The sequence below is a fragment of the Hydractinia symbiolongicarpus genome, chromosome 7 (assembly GCF_029227915.1).
Source record: "Hydractinia symbiolongicarpus strain clone_291-10 chromosome 7, HSymV2.1, whole genome shotgun sequence".
Classification (NCBI taxonomy): Eukaryota; Metazoa; Cnidaria; class Hydrozoa; order Anthoathecata; family Hydractiniidae; genus Hydractinia; species Hydractinia symbiolongicarpus.
This window is the reverse complement of record NC_079881.1, coordinates 7,151,686-7,179,191: the sequence shown is the minus strand read 5'-3', so window position 1 is coordinate 7,179,191 and position 27,506 is coordinate 7,151,686. Positions and strand designations below refer to the sequence as shown.

Below are 27,506 nucleotides of genomic sequence, written 5' to 3'. Positions count from 1 at the left end.
GTAAGCAGTATGTCAATATTTCAGCTAAAAATTCAAGTTATTTTTTTTAAAAAAATATGTGCTCTCTACTTGATTCACGACATACTGCATACCTGTACTTAGACGCCGCAACTGAATATGTGGCACAGTTTACATTTTTCCTTAATCGCTCACCGTGCATTTAATTCTGGGTCACACATTTATTTGTGATTTAACCCAGTGTTTCGACACCGGGTGCCCCGGCTAGTCTTTGTAATATTAAGCTCAGTCCGTCCGTAACAACCAAACTGGAAGTGTTTAGTTTTCGTTAAAGTAATTTAAACGCCAATCTAGGTTTCAGGCCAAATAATTTGGGAGCTGGTGAGAATAACAAGCATTAACTCTCACCTGTGTGAGTATTAGCCATCTCTGTCTAAAATTAAACAAGTCCCTAACGTTGTTGGGTGATTTAAACGGTTTTAAAACAGACAGTTTCACGACGTTATTAAAAAATTTATATACCGCAATATCTTATTAACAGTTCGCCAAAAACACATGATCTATACATTTTTTTAATCAGCGTTTAAAGTCAATCTCTAAAACATTCTTTTGTGTATTGACAGGTCTATGCAAAATGCAAGTTACGGTTTTCTTTTCCCTGCTTAAGTGGATTTTTCCACGGGCGTTATCGACTAGTACAGATATATTTAATGACAAATATTTGTTTATAACGAGAACATAAATAGCATGAACAGGTAGATCTAGCTCGCAATCTGACAGTAGACAGTGCAACAGCGAAGCTTCAAGGCATGTAAGAAATATCTCCAACGAACATATTTACCAAGGTTTGTTATTTTTAAGCTACTAACTGCGAAGAAAGCGTTCTAGTAATAACTTATTAGTTGTCTTTAAAATTTAGATGTGGATCCTAAAATCGCATCAGCCTACATAAACCCGACATACAGCAACAAATATAACAATGCAGAATAACTTCAAGTTCTTAAGATAAAAAAGATGTCATTCTGTCTCTTTTAATTTAGCGATGTGCCCTAATTAAATTAATTTTTAAATGCACTCAGTATTCTTGTTTTGACAGTTCTTATTTTTATTTTGACAGTTCTCCTTTTTTTTGACAGTTCTTATTTTTTATTTTGACAGTTCTCGTTTTTATATTGACAGTTCTCGTTTTTATATTGACAGTTCTAGTTCTTACTTTGACAGTTCTCGTTTTTATTTTGACAGTTCTCTTTTTATTTTGACAGTTCTCGTTTTTATATTGACAGTTCTCGTTTTTGTATTGACAGTTCTCGTTCTTACTTTGACAGTTCTCGTTTTTATTTTGACAGTTCTCGTTTTTATTTTGACAGTTCTCGTTTTTATATTGACAGTTGTCGTTCTTTTTCACTCACATGGATTTGTAATACATCCAGTCAAATAACAATTTACTTCCACACAAAATATTGAATTTTTGACATATGTTAGTGACTCGGTAATATGAAAACTACCCTAACTAAAAGAAGGACAAAGGCTATAAAACTGTCAATAAATTCTTTATTGTCATTGAGAAATCTTACAATAAAATTATCAGCCAAGGTAATAGGACATGCGATATCCGCTTTACCAGCTAGTCAATTTGGAGCACTATATTACCGAAAAATAGAAAATGACAAACTAACAGCCTTAAAGGATAATAAGGGTGATTTTGATGCCAGTCAAACTATTTTCGCGGAGGGTTTGACTGATTTGCAGTGGTGGCTGAAAAACACCCTAGAAAATTGGATTCATGGTCAGCCAATATCGAACGAAATATTTACTGATGTATCTGATTTGGCAAGGGGAGGAGTATTCGTAAAAAATCAGATAAGTGCCTCCTGGACAAAAAATGAGGCTTTATTGCACATAAATGTAAAGGTGCTGCTTGCTATTTACCTTACAATAAAATCTTTTATAAAGCACTTGCAAGGCAAACATATCAAAATTAATTGTGATGACGCAACGACTATTGGTGTTATCAATAAGATGGGTATAAGCAAAAGTCTGTTGTGTGATCTTGTTTTCCATAAATCTTCGAAGCTGATAGTGCTTCAAGAAAATGTTACAAGGACAGTGAATGGAAATTAAACCCCAAAATTTTTCTGAACGTAACTAAAACATTAAATTTTTTACCTGATAGCAATTGCTTTGCAACTAGAATAAACAATTAATTACAAAATACATTTTGTTTAAACCTGACCCAGATTCAATATTTATCAATGCTTTAACTGTAAACTGGCACCAATATAATTGTTATCTTTTGCCACCTCTCAGCCTTATAGGCAGAGTCCTCCAAACGTTACAAAGAGACAAATCAACAACAATTCTGATTGCCCCAAAATGGCCAACACAGCCACGGTATTCAGCGATGGTCAAGGACCCGATTTTTATATCACCAGATCAAAACAACCTGATATTAACCATATCCCCGGACACCCCCTGTGGAAAAACTTACTCTTTTAACATGTCTGGTGTAAGAGAAAAATATTTAAAACAAGGCTTTGACAGCACAACTATAAACCTACAAATGTCTAGCTGGTGGATTAGAACAAAAAAAAACAGTAGAGCGCATCAGAAAATAACATTGATTACCTTTAACCATCTATACCGAATGCACTTCATTTTCTGTCCTTTCTTTTTGAAGCAGGAAAATCCTATAGTGAAATAAACACTGCCCATAGTGCATTATCTTCAATATTGCAGTTTGGTGCTTGCCCTTTTGGACAATTACCAATTGTAAAAAGATTTATGAAGGGTGTCTTCGAGAGAAAAACAGTATTTCCAAGAAACAATTTTACATGTGATGTTTCTATTCTATTCGATTATTTCCAATCTCTACCACATCCAAAAGACTTAGAGTTAGCGCTTTTGGGACCAAAGCTCCTTATCACACTAGCTGCTGGGGAACAAGGGGTCTAAACTGTACATGCCATTGATATAAATAATATGATAAACATGAACAATAAGTTAGTTACATCTATCATAGTAAAACTAAAACAACCACGACTTTCCAAGCATGACTTCTTTACAAGTTTCAAGGGACACCATCTCTGGATGGTGTATATTACATGTTGATCAATTCTGGTATTCATACAAACGTTTTTACTTCACATTCGTCTAGGTCTGCTGCTAGCTCAAAGGCGAAAACCCGTGGTGTTGAGTTCGGTGAAATACTTGATTGTGCTGGATGATCGAGGGAAAGAACTTTTGCTAACCATTATAACAAGGAAGTCATCAAAGACAATAATTAACTCAAATCCTTGAGTTGAGAAATAGTTACATGTTATGGAATATAAGTTATGTTATTTGCGTTTTATGAAGTTTCTGTTGCCGAAGTTATCGGACTTACATCGTTGTTTTTAGCGAAAAAGTTGCCTTGACCGTCCAATGAATAAGCTACTTCTAATCTATATAATAATACGCCAGTTCCGTGTCTCTGTGACAGGCAAAGTTGATATCGCCATTTTCCTTTGATGTTGCCGAAATTCTCTTTGAAGTCGCCGAAAAAGTTATGTCTTCTTTGTCGTGAAAAGCTGCGAGTTTTATGTGGTTTGTTAAATGAAGTTCTAGCACAAAGTAACGGAAATTGTGTTTGCAAAAAAGATGGCTGTTCTTTTTAAGCAATTTCTACTCTTTCCTTCAAAATAAATCTTTACAAAAGCATTTAAAAAGGGGCATGGTATATAAATGAAGTATAGAAAGGTTTCTGTAAGGTTTGTTTATATCAAATAATGTATTTTTCACATTTTGTGTAACTAAACTTATATACATCGGTTACATGCAATATGACGAAACGATTTTTATTTAACATGTAGTAATTCTGGTACCTTAAGTGTAGTGATTTTTGTTGTTCTAGATGTTCTGACTAAAATGTTTTTGTTTATGGCATTTTGTCTCAATTAGGAAAAGTTTCAACTTTTTTGAGGGAGTACAACACCGAAAAAACTTGTGTTTTTTTTATATTTTGTATAAATTCTTACTGGGCAGGACTCTGTACAACATACCGAAATGACTGATCCCTCTCTTTTTATAAATTTGATGCGTTCCAACATAATCACATAATAAGATGTATACATATTTGAGATATGTGTTATTTCTGACATTATTATTATTGTTGTCGTAACTGTCTGGGTTGTGACTGTCAATGTTGTAACTTTCTACTAACTAGATTTTACACCGTGCACGCCGTTGTTTTTCATATTTGTCTGAAGTTTTGTTGGGAGGATTTCATGCAATTTGACATTTGATATTTTGTGTTAGATTTTAAGAACTTTTTTGTTAAATTATGACTTATATACTTTCTTTTTATGCATTTTCAGATTATTTTTTTTAGTAAAAGGCATATTCAATATACTGGAATATTTGCTGATGTCATCAAAATTCAAATGACAGAACTTTTCAATTGTTTTTCTGCCTAAGTGGATTTTTCCACGGGCCTAATCGACTAGTCTCTATAATAATACGCCAGTTCCGTGTGTCTGTCTGTCACTTTTGCAAAGTGGATTACATTCTTCAAAATTTTCTTTAACAAATTCTATAAAACATCGCCTATGAAATTGTTCTGTAATTTACCAAACTTTACCGATAAAATAGTATTGACGTCAAAGGTAAGTTAATTAAGATTAGTGAAGCCATTACAGTGCACCTAAAACTTTGAGGGCAAATAACTTGGAAACGAGGTGGTGACGTCAATGTTTTTTCACCGCGTGGGTAACTAGGGACCACCTAGGATCAATTTGGGTAAGTTCCCCAAACCAGGGTCCCCCAATCCGTTTCGGAATGGGCGGGTTAATGACGTCCTCAGAAAATCTTTAAACCTCAATATCTCTGCAACCGTTTGTCAAAAGTACATGATCCTATACATTTTCTTGATCAGCGTTTTGAGATCTATACGATGAAGGCAACGGGTATACAAATTTCTGAAAAAAAACATTTTGTGTTCTGACATGTCTCTGCTGACGTCATCAAAATTTTAATGACGGTTGTTTTTCTCTGTTATCCTGCCTAAGTGGATTTTTCCACGGGCCTTATCGACTAGTAAGCTACTAATAAGCTACTAATTTAACTGTCATTTATATTGGAAGTAATTTATTCATACAATTATCACCTTCAACTCGATCCTATTCGTGCTGTCTTGAACATTTTTAATAACTTTTTATGTTTATAGTTACACCTTCAAATTATCCGAGTTTTCGTAACTTTTATTTAGCTTTATTTTTCAAATTTTTTTGTTACCAAATTGTGTTTAATACCTGGACAACACTTGTTGTAAATTTCAAGTCCAATGGACAACAATCGTTGAAATTACACAGGGGGAGGGGTCGAATCAGTTCCGTCAGCATTGAGGCAGGAATAGGGTTAAGGTAATTCTCGTTTGTTGTAGAAATTTTCTTAACAATAAGAAATCGAAATTGTTTAGGCGGAATAAATTACGCTGGGTCGCGATCGAATTTTTTTGCAGTCAAAATACTGACCTTGCTTTTTGATTCGTTACTTCTATTGTTCTTTTACACACGTGATCAATATCGGAAAAAATCCTTTGTTTGGCCAGCTAATGGCCTCACTCGCCTGAACAAATATAATTAAAACTCTTATTATTTTGTAATGGAATTTTAAGGATTTGCTCTGTCATTTGTTTGCATGTAAGCTTTTGTATGAGGGAAACTCATTTTATTCATGCCTCCAAGAAAGCTTACTAGACTAGCTATATACCCAAAGTTGAGTGAAATTGTGAATGTCTCACCGCAAGATAACTAGAGTGTTAGCATTTTCGTACTGTACTCTGAAATAACAAATCTTCTCTTGACATATGTTAAGATATATGATAGATGATTCTTGAATTTTGACGATGTGGGGAATAATTTTTTTTGCTGTTAACACACGCTCCTGCGTTAATGAATTAAAACATAGAACTGTCATCGTGACTGTATAAGATTTTAGGTACGACTTATCCATCGACTGGATCCATCCAGGGTCCTATAAAAATATCCTTCTACCCTGGCTGAAAGTCATAAAAACGATTATAACAGTTGTCCATTAACTTAAAAAAATGCATAAGCAAAGAAATCACAATTTGTAATGACAAATGTACATAAAATATCGAAAAAAAATCCAGGTAGCTAAGTTTTGTTGGCAAGGAGAGAGTACCTCATGAAAAAAACTGTTTTACGCGTCGATATAAATATTTTCTAAATTAAACAGTTCTGTTTTGGCATTTTTTGTTAGAAGAGGACTTTCTGAATCTATTTTGAGGTCAAAAACAATACACCAGTCCAATTACTCCCTGGACCGTGTCAAAAAAGTATTCTAAAGCTAAAAAAAGCTAACAAATTCCGTCATTAAAAGGTCTAGATGTTCTAAAGACGTTAAAAATATATCGAGCCGTTATTGTGCTCAGCGTAAGAGATGGAGAACGGCAGAAAGATTCAAGGAACGAAAAATGCAGCTCGATAAAAAGTTTTGTGCAGCTGACAGCAGGATCACAGGATGGTAAATATAATTTTGAAAAAATATATATATTTTTTTTTAATTCTTATAGAGACTTCCGTTCGTATAAATGAAAAAAAGAAAGTATTAAAGTTAGCGAGATAAAAAATAATCAGCCTTAAAAAGGTTAAATTAGTCATCCATTGTATCGTTGCATACTATTGTAATTAAAAAAGAAACTTATTTTGATGATTTCAAAAGCGAAACCTTGTTTAATTTAAAGAACGAAACTCTATTCAACAAATTTTTAAATGCGGCAACCAGTGACAGTTAAATGTCAATTATGCCAGAAGTTTGGCGCTTCCTATCATTTAGCTCTTAAATTACATCTTAAGAAATTTAGATTAAATAGTAGTTGGCAATATTAGGAAGGTAAGAACTTTTATTTTTGATCTTTTATTTTCGTTGGTTTCTTGGACTTCTAGAACGATATCATTTGAAAATGTCTAGTTTTCATTTCGTTAAGCTTCATTTAAATGTAATAAATGTCGAAATGACTTTAAAAAAGGTTTTCTTTTCGTATGTAATCAACAAAAATAACAGACATTAAATATAATTATCTGCAAAAAAATATTAAGGTAGGGTTGTATCACCTGAACAAATTTTTGGGATTGATTTTTACGAATTTCGTGAGATTTAGACAATTCGGGAAAATTAGTTTTTACAATTTTTTTTTTCACAACGATTGTTCTCATTTCCTATCACTAAAGATATGTAAAATCTTTGTTGCCTTTATTTTATGATTTCTACATAATGTAGCCTTTACATGAACCTAAGACTTTAAAACTATAAATAAGACTTTAAAACCGCATAAAAACTCATTCTGTCTAGATGGAGTTTTGTTGTGTAAACTGCACATGCGCCACAGTTTTGTGTACATGCGCATTAGCTTCATTTTAAATGAATAGGGTTTGCAATAATATTTTGAGGACGAGATGACTAATCACGTAAACATTTATAAAGATAACGAAAGAGACCGAAATAAAACATTCATTTTGCCCCGCAATAAAACTTCAAAAAAGGCTGTCTAAAAGCCCTTGAAATAAGATATAAATTGGAAGAAAGAATGTCGTTAACTTCATATTTCGCGGAATTGTGACATTTAATTCTTACACGGAATATTAGGACTTGCTGAGTTCACGAAAATTAATTCCCTTAAGATTTCCTGGTTAGGTCGTAAAACTAGACGCCGTTTTAGAATAAAATACAATGAAATGGAAAGTAACTAAAAAGTATATTTGATGACACTCGCTGGGATTACAAATGTCTTCACCTGTATCAATTTTTTATCCTTTTTTTACCAATATTTAGATTCTGTGAAATGACCCTGTTAATATACTAAAAATATTTTGTTGCAGTGATGTGGGTGACATTGTTATGCGAGATAGTTTATCTTGCATCTTGTTAAAATTGATATCAGATTTTAGAACAAATGTAAAAAAAGAAACAAAAATTCAGTATTAAAAAAAAGTTACTAGTTCTGTGTTGTTCATGAATTAAAGGAATTAAAAAACTGCGCATTTGTATTGATCGCAACACTAAAATATTCTTTATCCTGATTTTATGGTCTGTTAGCATCAAAGATGGTTCAAGTTACTGTAACTCTAATTATGCATCGTACCAACAATAAACAAAAATTTATTCAAAAAATATTTTAAAATTTAATTCACAATAATTTTTTTGTTAACAAATTTCCAGTAACTTTATAAGAAATACTCAGTGAAATTCTGATCTCTGGTGGATAAACAGATCTCGTGTTTTTTTTTTTGATACACTCTTTTTTAAAAAAAATCTTATAAGAACATGAGCCTGTAAAAATAACAACAAAATAACGACAGCTTCAGGCTCTACTTTTATTTTAATTTTGGCATAAAAATAGGAATAATCCAGGAATTAAATTTTCTTATAATACCCTCTTAAGCTAACCATTACTAGTGGGAGTTTCTTCTTCTCTGGCACGATTGTTTATGGACACAATTATTAAGTTTTTTTAGCAACAATATACACCTATTTTATGTAAACACAAAAAAACTTGAAAAAAAATTGAGAAAAAACTCCAATAATAAGAACAAAATAAGCCTGAATTCTGAAATTGTGTAATACAAAGAAAAATGTTTTGAAATTGTGCACTGTAAAAAAAGAAGTGTTCATCTCCAGTTCGACCGAATAAGTGATTGCAAAATTCCCATGTTGTTGTGAAGTACCTGTGGGAATTCAAACAGGATCAGGAGCAGGCAACTAAGCAAAACAAATTATTTCAAAAAAATTACTTTCTACCTAAACAGAACCGAGAAAAGTGACAACAAAACAACCGCAATAATCTTTTTGATGTATATGACAATGGCTAGAGTATTTGTTAACTTGAACTGCGAAAATATTCCAAGCTTTAACATCTGTAACTATTTCTTTAATATTAAATATCAGGATGATTGAAAAAAACACAGGTGTGCTAGTAGCAGGTTCTTTTTTATTCGACACATTAAATGGAAGCATATACAAATATTTATAATTTAACATTTGCATTGAAACAAAAACATGTTGTATTCCAATATGGCAAGAAAAGTTAGCAATAACATGATTTGAATGAAAGGGAATTGTAAACAGGTAGACAGCACAACACATAAGTATTGAGATGCGGTTAAGTTGAGTTGCATGTATTATTATTTGACTACACAATACAATCGCATGTATTTAGAATCTCTTGATGTTGTTATTATATTTCATATGATGAGTAAATGCTAAATTTTTGTTTTCCTAAGATTGGAAATAAAATATTGGAAATAAAAATGGAATAAAGAATTTGTACGTTGAAGAATTAAGATGATGGCACCTTTTTGTTGCATTGTGGGAATTATATTAGGAGCGAGTGTTCTTTCTGGAAAAGTTTTACTAGGTACAAAGAAAACATTTTTTAAATGTAGCAAGTCTTTTGGGTATTTTTTAGCTAATAAGTTTAAATGCGAAATTTCGAAAACAAGTTAAATTAATATGATATTTTTCTCATCTTTGTACAATATTCTTTGCATTTTTTATTCATTTTCTAATGTGAAATGAAAAAAAATTTTTTTAGGAAATGGTACGTTCAAGATTTTAGGAATTATTCAAGCAATAAAAGAGGATAATGGAATCAATGATCAATCTGGAGTCCTTATGGGGTTAGCTATGAAGTACGCAGTCCAAGAAGTGACCAAAACATCCAGACTTTACGGTTACAACATTAGTCTGCATATCATAAACTGCAGGAATGAAAATGATGTAAACAAAGCTGTTTTGTATGCCTTTAAAAATTCCTATCACTTTATGATTGGCCCTTACTCTTCCGAAACGTCTTATGTCACCAGTATCCTAACTGGAACATTTCAGCTCACGTCAGTATCTTACTCAGCAAGTAATACAGATTTTCAAAAGTATGGTCCCAACAAGGGCTACATGTTGCGTTCTGTTCCAGATGATTCGGTTCGCATTTTCGCCCTGTTTGATTTGATAACTGAAATGAAATGGAATTACATTGGTGTTGTCAGCTCATTTAACTATAATGGAGAAAGAGATTCTCACAAATTTATTAATTCATTAAAGCAATACGGGGTTTGCTTAGCTAATCATATAACATTGCAGGAACAAGCCAGCGCAGACAACTGTTTAGATGCCATTGATACCTTGAACATTGATAACAAATTAAACATTTTAATACTTTTTACAACAAATTCAAATTCACGTTGTTTACTAAAAGCATTGAAAGCACGAAAGTTTATCAATCGATTTTACCTTATTTGTGTATATGGTTGCACAAACTATATCGAAGTTGTAAGAGAAGTAGAGGAAACTGCAGAAAACGTGTTAAGCATTGATATACACCATCCAAGTGTAAAAGGCTTCAAAGAATACTTCCTAGTACAAAACCCAATAGATAACACTGAAGTATTTTTCCGACAATACTGGGAAAGTTTATTTTCCTGTAAACTGCGAAATCGATCAGAACATGTTAAAACATGTAGTGGTTACGAAAGACTATCTGAGCGTCACTTCAACCAATTAACTCCAATTTCCACGATTGTTAACTCTGTAAACCTTATTGCCGAAGTCTTAAGTATACTAATTTCGGCGAACTGCAATGTTACCGTCACACCAAATCACACGAAATGTTTTATTGATCCATCCAGACCTGATGTTTTAACCTCACCCATATTTCAAATCATGGTTCTTTTGTCAGTTAATGGCACAATCTGTGACTCCAGCAGACTTTTTGAATGTGGACAGGAAGTAACTTATCGATACGACTTCCATCAGTATAAACGAAACAAACATGGAAGCTATGAACATTTAATGGTTGGTAACTGGAGTATGGCAACGTGGGGTTCAAAAAAGTCAGTATTGTCTAGAAATTTGAGAACATCAAATAAACTTTTAAATTCTGTGTGCAGCAAGGAATGTCCGTTGGGTTATGTAAAAGAAAGAGATTCTCATCTGCAAAAAGCAATGTGTTGTTGGAAATGTAAAAGATGTCAGGAGAATGCTATAGTTGTGAATGACGCATGCATATCATGCGCATCAACAGAACTAGCAGATCTCAGGAGCAGTATTTGCATCCCATTGAAGAGAAAATTTATTCAATTTGATAACAGCTTGACGCCGTATTTCTTATTATTTGCATGCCTTATTGGAGAATGTTTTGTTATCAATGTCGTTATATTTTTCATCAAGTATGATCAGTTCCGTATTATCCGTGCATCTGGACGTGATTTATGCTACATGATCTTAACTGGGACATTTCTTGTATTCTTGTACCCTTTGTTCTTTTTTGCAAAACCTTCTTTATCCCTTTGTGCAATAAGAAGTGGACTACCTGGCATTGCTTTCTTATGTTGCTATGCGCCGTTGTTTCTAAAAGTGCATCGAGTATACAGAATATTCACACATGCTAAGAAAACTGTTGAACGTCCAATTCTTATCAGTTCAAGATCGTTGCTCTTTATATCAAGTAGCTTTGTTTGTGTCCAGTTCTTGCTAGTAGCAGTTTGGCTCACTACCAATCCTCCTGTGACATACGCTATTGTGTCTACAAACAATGACTATCTGACTATACATTGCAAGGGGGATTCGTCGCCGTTATTTCTTATATTAAATCTCGCACTAAGTGTATGTTTTATGTTAGCTTGTACAGTGCTGGCATTCAAAACAAGGCATTTCCCAAAGAACTACAACGAGGCAAAGTATATTGGGATCACGCTTTATGTTACCTGTGTTGCATGGTCCATCTTTGTACCAGCATATTTTCTTTTACCAGAGAAAGACTTCATTAGGGAGTATTTTATGGGTGCTATATCGGTTGTTATTGGTTACATTACGGTAATTGGTTTGTTTGGGTATAAAATTCGTTTGTTGTTGAATAAATATGCTACTGAACGTGGGGATGAAAATTTGGAATCTTGGTTTTTAAGTCAAAACTGTTCGAATGATGGAAATTTACAACCAAAATTCCCTACAGAGGATACATTTCAATCAAACGCCTCAGCTGCACTATAAATTAACCGACTTTGCTCATTTTATAACTATATATATTATTTAAACTGTATATATTATATTTTATATTGTAATAGTTTTTTCAGTTGAACAAAATTTTGACTTGGTAATATTTCAAAACACGTACAAAGAAAAAACAATCTATTCTATAATAATCGCTGTCTCTATGTGAGCAAATTTAAAAACCGGGGTTTTGTTATAGAAAATACCCTTATAATCGAACCTTTATTCATAGTAATAACCCCTTCCCACAAATTCTATTACTTCATGTAAGCAGTTGGCAAAGATGCGAGATGGGCGATCCACCGCAGCTTTTTTCACGGACTAACGACTAGTATAAAACTTAATAGTGATCTCTTGTCATGTTTAAATTTCTTAAATTTGCGACCTTTTTAAAAGTCCTATAAAGTCATTACAGGCTTTTAGGAGAAACCATAGGTTGAAGATTTTATTCGCATCACGGAACACGGTAAAAATGTGAAATAATAATTTATCTTAATAAGAGGAGAAAAACTTGTTCGATGACGCTCTATTAAATGCTGCACTAACGTTGTATATTTTACAGAATACTAAAGGTGGAGCTTATATAACTTGTTGGCGAATTCGTTAACTTTTGCAATAATTTTTTGTTGTTTCTGCATGAACCACGAAGATATTTTACTGATTAATAATTTTTTATCTTAACTACTTTTCCAGTGTTGTTGTGTTTTTTGTTTGTTTGTTTGTTTGTTTTTGTTTTTGCAGATGCACATGTGTTATATTTCTAAAGCCTTTTAATTCTTATAGTCATTGCCAATAAAAAACTTTTTGGTTCTAGATGTCTGTAAATATCTGTTACCAATTGACAAATTTTGTGGCATTACATTTTGGGCTATGGCAATACTGTACAGTAGTTTGATGATAACACAAGAGATGATAAATACAAAGTAATTGTTTTACATTCTTAAACCTTCTATATACATTCCCAACATAACACTACAACTTGTAAGCAATAGGCGCGGCTTGAAGTAGGAAAAGTAAAAAAAAGGATAAAGAACAAACAACAGGATTTATAAACAAAAACACTTTCCTTCTTATAATTCTTACTTCTAAAAGTTTTATACGATAAAAATAGAAAGTTTCATTTTAATTTGCGCGCAAACTGACCAAACAAACGCGTGGTTTTGAACTTCCTAGCTGGACAGACAACAAGCAAAAAAAATGTTTGTCTGTAAATAACAGAAACTTAGGCAATTAAGCAAGTAAAAATCTCGTTTTGTTTGTAAAGCGTGTGCAGTAGTATCATTTCTCTACAGAATAAAATATCTACCTACTTTGAGAGAAAAACTTATTTGCGTAGAAGAGGATTGTGGATTCAAAGTTTGCAAATAAGTTATCAAAACTTGCGAAAAATGCAGTACAAACAATTGGGAAAGCGCATATTCATTGAATACATTGAAATTGCGAAATTAAAAATTAAGAAACAGTATCCCTAAATGGCTGTAGTCTTATGTCCTGAGGATTTTTTTAATGAATCTACAGGAAAATGGCAAACAAAAAAGAAAAAAGGTAAAATGCAAAAGATAAGATTTTGTCCGTATTAAAAAGAATGTGAAATTTATTTTTGCAGATTTAAGAATATATATATATATATATATAAATTCCTTCTGTATTTAATAATCACATGTTTTGTTTAAAATGGTAGCCGATCCCCATTTTGTTCTACGGATGCACAAATAGAAGCGGCGGATCGTGGATTCCTCCACGGGGTAATTGACTAGCCTCCATAATAATAGCCGTATTTTCTCTATCTATCCGCAAGAAAAGTATCTTGCAACGGGCACATAAAATAGCGTGTAATATAAAAGACGGGCGAACCGTGGATTGTTCAACGGGTAACGACTAATGTGTATTAATTTCTGTTTATATTCCTTGTGTAAATATATCTTTAATTTCATAAAACGTTCTTCCTATTATATTATTACATTTTAACATTAAAATATTATTCTCTATTCTAGTGACTATCATGTTCAAAATTTATATGTCGCGACCAGGGATAACTATACCGAAAAAATAAGTTTGGTTTCGTTAACGCTGGCACGCTTTCTCTATAATAATAGCCTTATTTTATGTGTTGAAAATGGTTCAGCGCAGCTTCATTCAGATTCCCCCGTAGAGTAACTAAATTGCTAATTGGTGAACCCGCGGAGTAATTTTCATGTGAAAAACAGTTGTAGCAGATATAGAAACAGAGTTTATTTTGATTATCTCCTAACCCTTGTGCGAACAACATGAGCTAGCTTATACTTTACTCTAGTACCACTTGTCTTATGTGTTTTCTAACATTTAACGAATTGGCATGTTTAAACGCAATAACTGATACATCTTTTATCAAACCTTAAATAATAAAGAGGCTCCTCACCACCGGAGAAAAGGTCCATTAATAATCTATAGTTTTTGTATTGCATACATAACGATTCAGTGCAATATTTTACATATTGTGATGCAATAGATGTCTTTTAAGCTAAATTACCTGTCCGAATGAAATTGTCTCATGTGACTCTTGTTCCACTCGTTATAGTTTTGTTGCTGTAATTTCTGATGGGTGGAGAAAAAATGTTAATAGACGCACTTAATTAAAGGATCCTTCTGTTCCTAGTAATAATTTAAAGTCCGGCGATTCAAAGTGACACCAGATGAGACATCTTTCAGAATTATTTATCAGGAAGGTATACTGGTACTTAATATTGGTTTTAAAGTTTCAAATGATATATTATTTTTTATCTAAAATAGTTAAGTAAGAAAAAAAATGTAGAATATAGCATATAGCTTTCATGCGGAACAGATTTAAGAAAAGTTACCTAGCTAGCTAGTTAATGGTAAATTGCTACTATTGTCGATATACAATGGGGATAAAGGCTTCACTTCTGATCTCTATCATACTTTCATTGATGGTTGCTGATCTGCAAGCAGGTAATTTAAATGTGTTGGCACAATACATAGCAAAATCATGTTATTTATATAGACCCTTTCTGAATTGCATGGTTGTGAAACTTTTGCTTGATAAATTGTATTTCTGATCTTTAAATTCAGTATAGTTAAGTTAGCATGCGTGGAAGTTTTTAACTCATTTGGGATTTGGATGGAACTGTTTTGTGGCATTATTGTTACCGTCATACGATTTTTTATTTTTAATGCCTCCTACGAGACTTACTTTTAAACAATGATTACAGCGTGATAGAACAAAATTTTGTAGCAGGCTATTCATTAACGGTATGATTTTAAAAAATTGATAATATAAGTAAAATAAATTTGGAATATGTTCTGCCTTTAATTAGTAATAGAATTTAAATGACCATCCTGTGCTACTTCGGGAAAAAGTTAATCTTACAGATAAAAAGTTAAAACTCGACTAATTTCTTTTTTTTCCCTACAAAGTTTCCTATAAAGTTTTATGTGGCTTGTGGCCTTGTGGTTATGGAGTTCGCTTCGTGTCTTCACCACAGCTAGGGGGCAACAAATGCTAAAGTGGCTATATCCTGTATCAATATTCGGAATAATAATAATATACTTATTACATTTAATTTTTAGATACAAAAACAATCGTTGTAGCTGCTTTGGTCCAAACGCGAGATCGTGACAACCATTTGAAAATTCAATCTGGAGTCATGTTGACTCTGGCAATTCAATATCGTGTTCATAATTTAAATCATACTTTTTTTACAAACTATGGCTATCAAGTAAAGTTACAGATACTTGATTGTCAAGATAACATTCAAGTATTTCGTGCTGCATTAGTTTCTTTTAGGGAGGGTGCAACTTTCTTTATTGGACCGTATTCATCAGAAACTTCGTATTTAGTTAGTATACTAACATCTGTATTCAAAATAGCTACTATCTCTTATTCTGCATCCTATACCGATTTCCCTCAACATGGCTTGGGTAATTCATATATGCTACGGTCTATACCGTCAGATTGGTATCGCATTCAGGCGGCTTTAGATTTTATCCAAGAAATGGAATGGAATTATGTAGGCGTTATTAATTCCTACAACTATGATGGTGTTAGAGATGGATCTAAATTTATATTGCAATTAAAAAAACTTGGTATTTGCCTAGCAAAAAGTATCAATTTACCAAAAAATACAACAAAGAGTTCCTATTTTGATGCAGTCGATTCTTTAAATCGTGACAAACGATTAAAAGTTCTTGTGATGTTTACAACAACCTTAGATTCTCGACATTTACTTTTTACAATGTCAAGAAGAAATTTGTCAGAAAGATTTTACATTCTATGCATGTATGGCTGCACAGATTACGTTGAAGTGGCTAAAAGCTTAGCAAATGTTGTAGCGGACGTGTTAAGTCTTGATTTGCGATATAAGGAGGTAGATGGATTTAAGAAATACTTTTTACAACAAAACCCAAAATCGAATTTATTTGATTATTTTAAACACTACTGGGAAATTATATTCAAATGCAACCTTGATTCTAGCAATCTATTCAAGAAAAATTGTAGTGGAAATGAAACACTATCAGATAAACATTATGCCTCGTCAACCTCTGTTCATACAGCTGTACTATCTGTTGAAGTCATCGAAGATATATTGACTTTATCATATTCTGTGCTTTCTCAAATGCACTACTTTAACATAACGCTCCTGGAGTCATTTATAAAGAATCGTGCTATCTTTAACTATCTTGGAGAAGTTTTTTCCTCTGCTGACGGCACAATACAAAAGGACAAGGATCAATATATTCAATATGATATTAATCAGTATACCAAACACCGAAACAACAAATTAGTTGCGACTTGGAAAATCAAAAGTGACAAAAGAAAAACGGCAGAAAATTTACTACAGACCAGAAAAGGTCAACTGATAACAACACATAGCAGTTCATCAATAAAAAGGTCTATGCAGAGCAAGTGCAGTAACAAGTGTCCATTGGGGAAAATAGCCAAGCCAGACAAGGAGATTGAGAAAGCACAATGTTGTTGGAGCTGCAAAAAAATCCCTAATAATCATATAATTATATATAACTTTACCAGACCGTGTAAACAAACAGAAAATCCTAATCGTTTTTTTAATGCTTGTGTTCCGTTATCAGTAAAGGTAATTCAGTTTGATCAAGATGCTGCACCCAGTATTATAATAATTATCTGCATTATTGGAATATCGAGTACAATTATCGTTGTATTGTGCTACGTCATATATGACAAATATAAAATCATAAGAGCGTCAGGAAGAGATTTGTGCTACATGATCTTAATAGGAATATTTTTTATTTTTGTTAGTCCATTGTTATTCCTATGTGAACCAACACCTGCTATATGCTTACTTCGTTCCTCTCTACCAGGAGTATCATTTTTATGCTGCTACGTACCATTGTTTCTTAAAGTACATCGAATATACCGTATTTTCACACATGCTGAGAAAACTGTAAAGCGTCCGACGATGGTAAGCTCCAGATCATTGCTATTATCAGCTATTGCAGTGGTGTTGGCACAGGTCGCTATCATGGGAGTGTGGTGTCTTACAAACTTGCCGAAACCGATTGCACATATTTCAACCATTAGAGAACATATCACAATGCATTGCACAGGGGATAGAAATCCAATCTGGTTGTGTCTGAACTTATTCATTAGTGTTTTTTTCATCCTGGCATGTACCGTGCTTGCTTTTAAGACTCGCAACTTTCCGAAGAACTACAACGAAGCTAAACATATTGGTGTTACATTGTACATCACCTGCATAACCTGGTCAGTTTTTATCCCAGCCTATTTTTTGCTTCCAGAGAATGATTTTGTCAGGGAGTACTTTATGTGCGGGATTTGCATTGCAATAGGTTTCATCACGCTGATTGGTATATTTGGTTATCGAATTAACATGTTAGCCAATAAGAAACATTTAAAACCTGATAATAATAGCGCGCCCTCATGGAATTTAAGTCAAAGCAAATCTGTTATTACAAATCGAGGTAAATCCTTTATTATTGCACCAACAGATGAGGCAGACACAGCAGCAGAGAATCAAATGAGCGTTTCAGAGGGTGTACACATAAAAGCCACAACCATTGAAACATATCGTATGGCAACTGATGCTATGATCTCAAACTCTGTTCAAGATACGACGGGAAATGTTGAAATAACTTTTGATGGACAACTAACAGACGCACTACTTTGATATCAAGAAAATAATCAGATATGATAATTTGAAATGTTGAAATTAAAATTAAAAACTTTGCAGGGACTACTTGGTTTTACATTTGTCGAAGCGTTGTAAATCTGGGCGTTCAATTAATTATCAAGTTTTATCCCCCGACATTTATTTGTGCATAGAAGCGTTTATTTAAAAAAAAATTAAGCCGTAAAGATTTTTTTAAAAGTAAAATATGGTCAATAATTCATTATTAGTTTTAATTTTTAATACCTCTTCCTTTCTATTCTATTAGCTTAGCTATTTTATACATCTCTTTCGTGTTTACTCTCTGTGTTTACTTGTGCGTGCGTCTTCATTCAGACGTGGGCGTCACCAATAATTTTCGAAAGCCTGATTTTAACATGATCCAGCAGACAAGTTTGAATTTTACTACACTCTTCCGATTCGGCTGTTATTTTGGCAGACTGATTCTTTCCTAGTGGAAACAAAACTAGATTTTTTAATAAAAATATTTATAAAAATATTTGTGATGTAAATGCTTTATTGTTATATTGAAGCTTAGATTTTTTGAATAGAAAAATAATATTAATTATGTTGATGTATTTTTACTTTTTCTTTCTCATTTGTTTTAGCCAGGTTATGACATGACAATCAATTAGGTCATTCGAGTAAACACATCAGCCGCAAAGATTATAAAGACACTTAAAAATTGTGAACACAAAAAATAACGAGCCAAAGCAATACAGCATGTTATTGACTGATAGCTATTTTCAATTGTTTTATACGGGAAATCGCAGCGCTTAATGGCCGAAAAACCTTTACTCAGGCTTTATACAGTATAAATTTTAACCTTATAGCAGCCATAATGGTAGCTATAAATGTAAACAAATAAGTTGCTGGAGAATTAAAACATAGCTAAATACTGATTTAAAAATCAAGTTGTAGTAAAATTCAAATCTCGAACCACTCCGCCAGAAAAACAGAAAGAAATGTTGATAATTAACATATTAAAAACATATTACGTTTTTAATCAACTCAATGATCAACAAGCAAAATGACGTCGAATTTGTGTTATAGATTCTTTCTCTGACGAAGAATAAACTTTGTTTCAAAAACATTTTAGAAGATTCTGTACACGGTTATTCGATGTTTTGTTTTGAAAATTTGAATCAACAAAATTCAAATCGAACGAACGTTTTCTTTTTTTAACAAAACCTTGTTTTTACAACCATGTCTCATAAGTAAAACTTTAGAAAATAATCCTGGTTTCTACAAACCCAAACAAAAGTGCTATCAGTTAATAAATACAATATAATCTGTTTTATCTATCCCTTCCGAAAAATATTACCCTCGGTCAGCGTATCGACCTCGCAAGCTCTGTCCATATTTTTTACCTCCGGTAAAATTTCTCGAAAGAGATGATAAAACGTTTTATAGGCTTCTCCAAATTGAATCAAACTTGCCATAACGATAGTACGTCTTAAAAGGAACAAAATAAATTTTTGCTTATGTCAGCACCTTTTTGGTGACGTCAACGAAAGTTTTAGAATTGATCATAATCCCGCTATGTACTTAAAATTCAATTACTTTAGTTCTAGAACGAATTTTCACATTCTGTTTGCAGTTTATGAAAGCCAAGTAAAAGTTATTTAACGCATATTCGGGTGTTTGCATAGTTTTCCTGAAAAAATCCAGAAATTGCCCGAAAATCCGGTTTTTCCCGATTTTCGGGTAAGATCCGAAAAATCAGGAAATCGGAATTACCACGAGTCCAAAACATACAAAAGAATTCTACCTGATGAAATAAAGGTGTGTTGTATTGTAAGTTCTAAGGATAATCCTATCAAGTTATTATATTTTCTTGATAATAAGGATCTCTCATAGAGACTTTTAGGTGTAGTTTCGACTAATAGCCTCAGATTTATGGGACCAAAAAATTGGCACGCAATTGTCTAATAGATAAATATTGCCATCAAACATAGCATAAAAAATGTATTAAAAAAACCGTCAGAGAGAAAGGGGTACGGAATCCGCTCCCGCTGCATCGAATAAGGTTAATATGTAAGCATAAACTGGTTGGTGTGAAGACATAAAGTGCTCTTTATCTGTAGCTGTGTAACCAGTCAGGTAAATGATGATCCGAAACTGGAGGAAGTCCTAAAACGTTTCACAAAAAAATTGACATTTTTCTGACACTGACACCAGAAAATATGGATTTACAACTGTAATGACAACGACTACATAGTTTGGGATTTTCTTATTGCTTCAGAATAAATTTCATCATTTTTCTTTTAGCCTGTGCTTAAATGTAAATTCTAATTGCACTTTAAAAATGTACAAAAACCTGAGTGGAAGGTACAACATATTAGCTATTATCTACTGACTTCAATTGGTGGCATTGTTCTAGAGATGTATCGTTTAACATAGCAGTCAAGAAAATACAAATGTTGGTAAGTATGCTGCTTTTGCTGAGGAAAAACAAAAAATCTTGAAATATATATATTAAAAAAAAAATTTTAGATTTTGGCCTTTGTTTGTAAGGTACAAAACTTTAACATCATATCTGCAAAAATGTAACAGTGTAACGATTACAGCTTTTTGCCAACAAACTTCAAAGACATTGAAAATTCCTTTGCAAACTATAAAGCTTTAATCAGGAAATGCAACTAAGTCTGTGCATAATTATAACTGATTGGAAGCTGTTGATTTATGTGTTCCAAATGTAGAATATTTTCAGCATAGCTTCTGATATAGTGAAAACAAAAATTACGTAGCATAAAGAAAGAATGGATTGCTTTATTTTAGAGTAACCTGTAAAGTATAGTTGACAATAACAACGCGTGACTGAACTTTCATATGAACAAATCAGACAAGTTCAAAAAAATTAGTAAGCGTTTTTTATTAACAATTTGTATAAAATGTTAAACTTTGCACAATGTCACTTGATGCTGGTGTGTGAGTAATATATGAATGGTATATGAGTAGCAAATGAATGTTTTATGAGATGCATTTGATTGGTATTTGATTGATATTTGAGTGGTATAAATGTTATACGAGTAGCAAATGAATGTTTTATGAGATGCATTTGATTGCTATTTGACAGATATTTGAGTGGTATTTTAAGAGTAACATATGAGTGATATACCTTATAGGTAAAAAAGAAGTCGGCAAAAAGTGACTAAATTTTGGCTAGGTGACTAATATTTTTTGCCGACTAAAATTTTTGCTGACTTTTTTATTACCGACCTATTTTTTTTTCCGACGACCTTTTTTCCTGTTTTTCTTCCTTGTTGCTAGTTTTTATCAGTTTTATACAATTATTCTTTATTAGTGACTAAATTCAAAAATTTAGTCGGCAAAAAGTGACTTAATTTTGTCCAAGTGACTAATATTTTTGCCGACTTTTTATTTTTGCTGACTAATTGTTTTGCCGACTTTTTTACCGATAAGGTATGAGTGGTATTTGAGTTGTGTGAGTCGTATTTGAGTCGTACATAAGTTACATGTGTAGAAAAGGCATTTATTAGTATTCTTGAACCTATTCACAAAATGGCAAATCATTGAACCTCGACGCTTTATCATTCAGTTGCACCTGATTATTTTAATTGTAAAACACCGGCATAACTTTTCCGCTACTGAGAGATACTCTCAATAAACTATTTGGATAAAAACTCTCCTTCTACTCACGAATGGTTTTTATGCATTACCTAACAAGTGATATATATAACATGAATAGACCTGCCATGTCAAAACAGCTTTAACAGATGTGAAATGACATTTGTCCTTTGACATGACGGTCAATGTTAAATCATTCATTCTATGAGTTTTCTGCATGAGTAATACTCTTTTTGATCAAAAAAAAGAAACACGCATCTTCAAGCGAGAGTATATATGTAAATTACATGACCATCCTTCTACTACACAATCCTTGTTCAGCGAATGTAGGTAAGTCTTTATTCCAGTGAAATACTAGAAAGAATTGCTGAGATATAATAATAAATTTAATAGTAATCGATATATATCTAACATCCATTAGCAATGGTTCTTTTTGTAGAAATGCGTAAGAAATATTTATGTAACTTAGATAAAAACAAACAAGCAAACAACAAACAAACAAAACTAGTCGCTATCTAGAGTAGAAACCGTAATCAGACGACTGAGAATGAAGATAATTAATCGACACATCAATAGGTCATCAATAGGTCAATTTGATATTTAAAGTAAAATAAAAGCAAATGATATGTACGTAAAAAAAAAAGAAAGAAAGTACAAATGTTACACACTTTTAAAAATTGCTTTTGGTATACAAATAATCAGTTCAGTAACTAAGATGAGCGTATTGCAATCCTTACATCACAAATTTAAATTAACAAAACGTATAAATTGTAGTATAATTTAGATAAAGGACTATTAAAATCTTGTAATCAAGTGAACACGACTAGCTGGTTTAAATGTTCCTAATAAAACTTTAGGCAGTACGTATATACACTTGCTTCAAATATTTGCAAGCTTTTTGTTACTCATTAGCTTTCTTTAAATAGCAGTCCCCATTTTTTGTGTTGTGCTTTTAAAAAATGAAAAATGAGACATTTTGCTACTCTCAATTGCCCATTCATCCTAATGATATGTTGATATATTTGTGTAGGCTGGTGGAATTATTGAAAGCTAGAAATGCATGCTATGGCAGTGCTGACGTTTATGTCAGTTAGTAGTGTATGGGCCCAATTATTTCCAGGTAATACACATTTTTTAAACTTGTGTTAACATGCGCCTAAATGCGTTATCACGCACTGAACATGGACAATTCAAAAGTTATTATTGCAAAGCCTGTTTCGTACATATATCTATCAAATTAATCATGAGAGTTTTCTATCGTAGGCATGTTTGGAAACTTTAATTATGTATTTTTAGCGTTATAATTTATCTATCTTTTGTCGTCATAGGTAAAGGTACTTTCAAAATAGTGGGAATAATGCCAATATGGAACGAAGAAAGCAAACTGAATTATCAATCTGGATTCATGATGGCAATGGCGATGCAATATGCTATCGAACATTTAAACAACAAAACCTCAGATGGCTATAATTTCGACTATGAAATAATCGACGCCAATAATAGAGATGAAGTAAATAGAGGTTTCTTAAAAGCATTTTTAGACAGTGGTGCTTTCGTCATTGGTCCTTTTTCATCCGAAACATCCTATACAGCAACCGTTCTGACAAGCACATTTAAAATTTTATCAATAAGCTATGGTGCAACATATAGCGAATTTGCCAATCATGGTATGTCCAAAGGAAATATGCTTCGAACAGTACCATCTGACTCTTACCGCATTGATGCAGCTCTAGAATTTCTAAAGAAAATTAAATGGAATTACGTAGGGGTTGTTGGTTCATATGGTAATGACGGACAAAGAGAAGGTGCCAAATTCGTAAACAAGTTGAGTTCAATTGATGCTTGCTTGAGTATGAATTTAAATATCCCTTCAAACGGAACGAAAGATGACTATAATGACATTTTGAATCGTTTGAATAGATACACTAGAATTAAAGTTTTAATCCTGTTTACCACTTTAAGAGACTCTAGAAATATGTTCAAAGCTATTGGAGAATTGAACTTAAGAGGCCGGTTTTATATCTTGTGCATGTACGGATGTACTAACTTTTTTGAAGTTACGCATGGAGTGGAACATAGTGCGCTAGGGGTAATTAGCTTAGATGTAAATTACCCCAAAGTAAAAGGGTTGAAGAAATATTTTTTAAATCAAAGACCTTCAAATACGTCTGCAGATTATTTCAAAAAATATTGGCAGGACGTATTTTCCTGCAATCTTAAGTATAGTACAAACCGAAAGTATGATAGGAACTGCTCTGACAAGGAACAGTTGTCAGATAAGCACTATTTTCCTTTGAGCCCGGTGTCACTGGTTGTGAATGCAGCGCATTCTATTGGTGAAATAGTTAAATATTTGATACAACATGCCTGTCGGAGTGGTACAGATTTTATTAAAAATGACACTTGTACTTTACACCCAAAAAGAGATCTTAAATATTATGATATACAGTTGTACATAATTGCAATCTATTATCTCCATGTGACTGAAGATGGGAAAATCTTAGACAACAGTCCATTGGTAGACAGTTTTGATCCACAACTCGCTATAAAATATGATTTCCATCAGTTTACCAACAACAGTGGTTCATTCGAAAACCAATTAATAGGTCGTTGGGTGACTTACTACGGTGATGCAAATAAAATTTCAAAGCTAGTTCTATATAACAATCAAAATCTGTCCGCAATGAAAGCTACTTGCAGTAGTGATTGCCCACCAGGCTTTATCAAAGACAGAGATGCAAACATTCAAATATCAAGATGTTGCTGGAGGTGCCAAATATGTCCACGGAATACAATTGTGGTAAATGACACGTGTCACCCTTGCAAGGAAACAGAAAAAGCACAAATCAATCGGAATATATGCTTAAAGCTACCAGTAAAATTTATTGATTTTGACACCAGTGTTCTACCTTATGTCGTTGTTATTATTTGTGTTATTGGACATTGCTTAGTTTTGAGCGTTGTTGGTTTTTTCATCAAATATGACAGCTTCCGTATTATCCGTGCATCCGGTCGTGATTTATGCTATATGATGCTGATGGGTATATTTCTTGTGCTTTCCTGTCCAATCATATTTCTCGTACGACCAACACTGTTCGTATGCATCGTACGTGAAGGATTGCCGGGAGTGGCGTTTTTGTGCTGTTACGCTCCTTTGTTTTTAAAAGTCAATCGGATATACCGGATTTTTAATCATGCTACCAAATCGGTAACTAAACCGGTAATGGTAAGCTCCAGATCATTACTGATTACAGCTTCCATTATTGTTTCCGTTCAAATAGCATTAATGGCAGTATGGTTTATATCAAATGTTCCACAACCAATACAAATTATTTCTAGTCACAAGAGTTACATCACGCTAAGCTGTAAAGATACCGCAAGCCCTTTATTGTTGCTTCTAAACTTAGCTATTAGTGTCTTTTTTATGCTTGCATGCACTGTTCTTGCCTTCAAAACAAGACACTATCCAAAGAACTACAACGAAGCAAAGTATATTGGGATCTCGCTTTACATAACTTGCGTTGCATGGTCCATTTTTGTGCCTGCCTACTTTCTTTTACCAAACAGAGATTATTTAAGGGAATATTTTATGAGCGGTATCTGCATTGTTATAGGTTATATCACGCTGGTTGGTTTGTTTGGACCTAAAATTCGATTGTTGATCTGTCAACGTGATTTACAATGTGCTAACGAAAACCTCCCCTCTTGGCATTTGAGTCAAAACAGCTCAACGAATCGTCTCAAACAATCACAATGTTCTACAGAAAGCAGTTTTCAGTCAAACGATTCGTGGTTGTGATGTAAAATGAAATAAGAATGACTATTGATGTGTGCTTGTTCCGAAAAGTTAACCAAATTTTCGTACAGAGTGGGATGTAATCTCACACAAGTCAAACTTTTCGATTTCTAGTAACAGCTTTTCTAGGACTGACGCCTGAGACTGTCCATGGGAAGAATGCTGGAAAAGTTGGAATCACATGGATTTTGAAAGAATGTTTTTACTTCTTAGAATTTGTAGATGATTAGTTCGTTGTTTTTTTAACTTTTTTGTAGCTAATACTATAGTACGAGTATAATATGCAGATTTTTTTAATATTTCTTCCTAGCTGTTTTGTTTATTTGGAACAAGGCTAGCAATAATTTTTTGTTAAATTAAAAAAGGTGGAAGATATCGATATTTATATCGATTTTGCAATAACGGCCGTTATGTATATTTTAATATTTTTCTAGCCTAGAATTGTTAGATAAGCTTTTAATTCTTAAAAAATAGGAAGATCGATGAGCATCTAATATGGTGTTATCAAACCTACAAATTTTAAATTAATGTTTAAGCGAGCACCACAAGCTTGATGTCCACATACATAAAAATGGTCTTAGCGAAATCGCACCACGTAAATTTTGCGATGACCATTGCAGAATTAAATCTTTTTCATTCATTTGTGACAACTAGTGTTCTCTGAAGATCAAAAGAATGTCGAAAATATTTTATGTTTTATGAAAAAATCTATTGTAAAATTAAACTAAACTCCTTTAACAATGCTTTTTGACCTGCTAAGCAAAGTTTTTTTCTTCTTTTTTCGCTCATCTTCGTCCCCAGTTCTCTTGAAATTTTATAAAGAAGCGGCCAATAATGACTGCTGCTACCACAAAAAGAAATCAAAAACGGCAACATACCCTGGGAACGAGGTTGTTCTACTGCTGCTAATATGACAGCCACAACCACGAATCGTGTAAACAGGTGCGTTTCATCCATTTTAATAGATGAACAAATGTCAGTTTATACTGTTCCTTTAAACTAATTATAATTTTCCGCCTTAACAAAATTGTTTAAATTATATGCGGGTCAAAATAGCATGGTACAAAGCAGGATTAACTTCGCATAGAATGAAAGTTTAGCGAAGAAAGTAAAAGAATATCTTTGCCGTTTTTGTTTCAAGTCGAGCGGTGTTTATAAAAGTATAACGAAGAAGAATAATTATTTATATTGTTGAACAAGAGAGAGTGTCCTAGTAGAATTACAATCAATTCTGTGTACTTCAACTGTCATGATAAATAATTTGAAAGTGAAAACTTCACGTCTAACCTTCTTTTTTAAATGGATACAAAACGCAATGAAAATATGGTCATCTTGTTTGGTGCCTGCGACATTATTTTTCAACAGTTTTTTTGTGATATGAAAATATTCTTAGGCGGACACCTAACTAGATTGGATTTAATATTTTTTGTTATTTTTGATTTTGATTTTGTAGAACTTAATTTTAATAAAAATTGTATGACCTTTCGTTGAAGCATTATTCATTTAAAAAATACACTATTAATCAGCTGGAAATGCCATAATAACTTAATGGCTATTTAAATGGATGATTGACAAAGGCAGATTAAAAGAAGCGTTAAATTTTTTAAATGAATCTTATCAGCTAACTGTCCCTGAATGATTGATTCAGCATTAGGTTTCTATGACAATATTCCTATGAATTGTTTTAAAAATAGTTTTAAACCACTGAATTTCGCCAGTGAGGCTCAAAAAGCAATTTTACATAACAGAGAATGCAATGGCACTTTCAGCTACCATTTTGCTCAATGCGTCATGTCAGGAGGTTAGATTCACATTCGAATGCGAGTTTATAAAAGAGAAACTTAGACCCAGTGTTCCGATTTTGTCAAAAATTGGAAGTAATTCTTTGTTATGAAAATCGTTTGAGGAAATACAGTAACAGAAGGATTTTAGACACTGCACCAGGTATTAAACTTGTT

At 32.8% G+C, this 27,506-nt stretch overlaps 3 protein-coding genes across 3 annotated transcripts; all 3 read left to right on the top strand.

The window, feature by feature from the left end:
• Positions 1-6,736: 6,736 nt before the first annotated feature.
• Positions 6,737-12,923, top strand: LOC130648804 (metabotropic glutamate receptor 3-like). The gene is made up of 2 exons (XM_057454905.1): positions 6,737-6,849; positions 9,548-12,923. The coding sequence occupies exon 2, from the start codon at positions 9,628-9,630 to the stop codon at positions 11,998-12,000; it is 2,373 nt and encodes a 790-aa protein (XP_057310888.1). The 5' UTR covers positions 6,737-6,849; positions 9,548-9,627; the 3' UTR covers positions 12,001-12,923.
• Positions 12,924-14,882: 1,959 nt separating this feature from the next.
• LOC130648458 (metabotropic glutamate receptor 3-like) lies at positions 14,883-18,169 on the top strand. The gene is made up of 2 exons (XM_057454511.1): positions 14,883-14,949; positions 15,568-18,169. The coding sequence occupies exons 1-2, from the start codon at positions 14,883-14,885 to the stop codon at positions 18,159-18,161; spliced, it is 2,661 nt and encodes an 886-aa protein (XP_057310494.1). The 3' UTR covers positions 18,162-18,169.
• Positions 18,170-22,378: 4,209 nt separating this feature from the next.
• Positions 22,379-25,891, top strand: LOC130648803 (metabotropic glutamate receptor 3-like). Its single transcript, XM_057454904.1, has one exon. It carries the CDS (start codon positions 23,110-23,112, stop codon positions 25,549-25,551), a length of 2,442 nt encoding a protein of 813 aa, XP_057310887.1. The 5' UTR covers positions 22,379-23,109; the 3' UTR covers positions 25,552-25,891.
• The last annotated feature ends 1,615 nt before the right edge of the window (positions 25,892-27,506 follow it).

Coding starts and splice junctions, on each gene's coding strand:
- LOC130648804 (XM_057454905.1), top strand. CDS start 9,628: ATGGGGTTAGCTATGAAGTACGCAGTCCAAGAAGTGACCAAAACATCC.
- LOC130648458 (XM_057454511.1), top strand. CDS start 14,883: ATGGGGATAAAGGCTTCACTTCTGATCTCTATCATACTTTCATTGATG. Junction 14,950..15,567: donor GGTTGCTGATCTGCAAGCAG/GTAATTTAAATG, acceptor TTTAATTTTTAG/ATACAAAAACAATCGTTGTA.
- LOC130648803 (XM_057454904.1), top strand. CDS start 23,110: ATGCCAATATGGAACGAAGAAAGCAAACTGAATTATCAATCTGGATTC.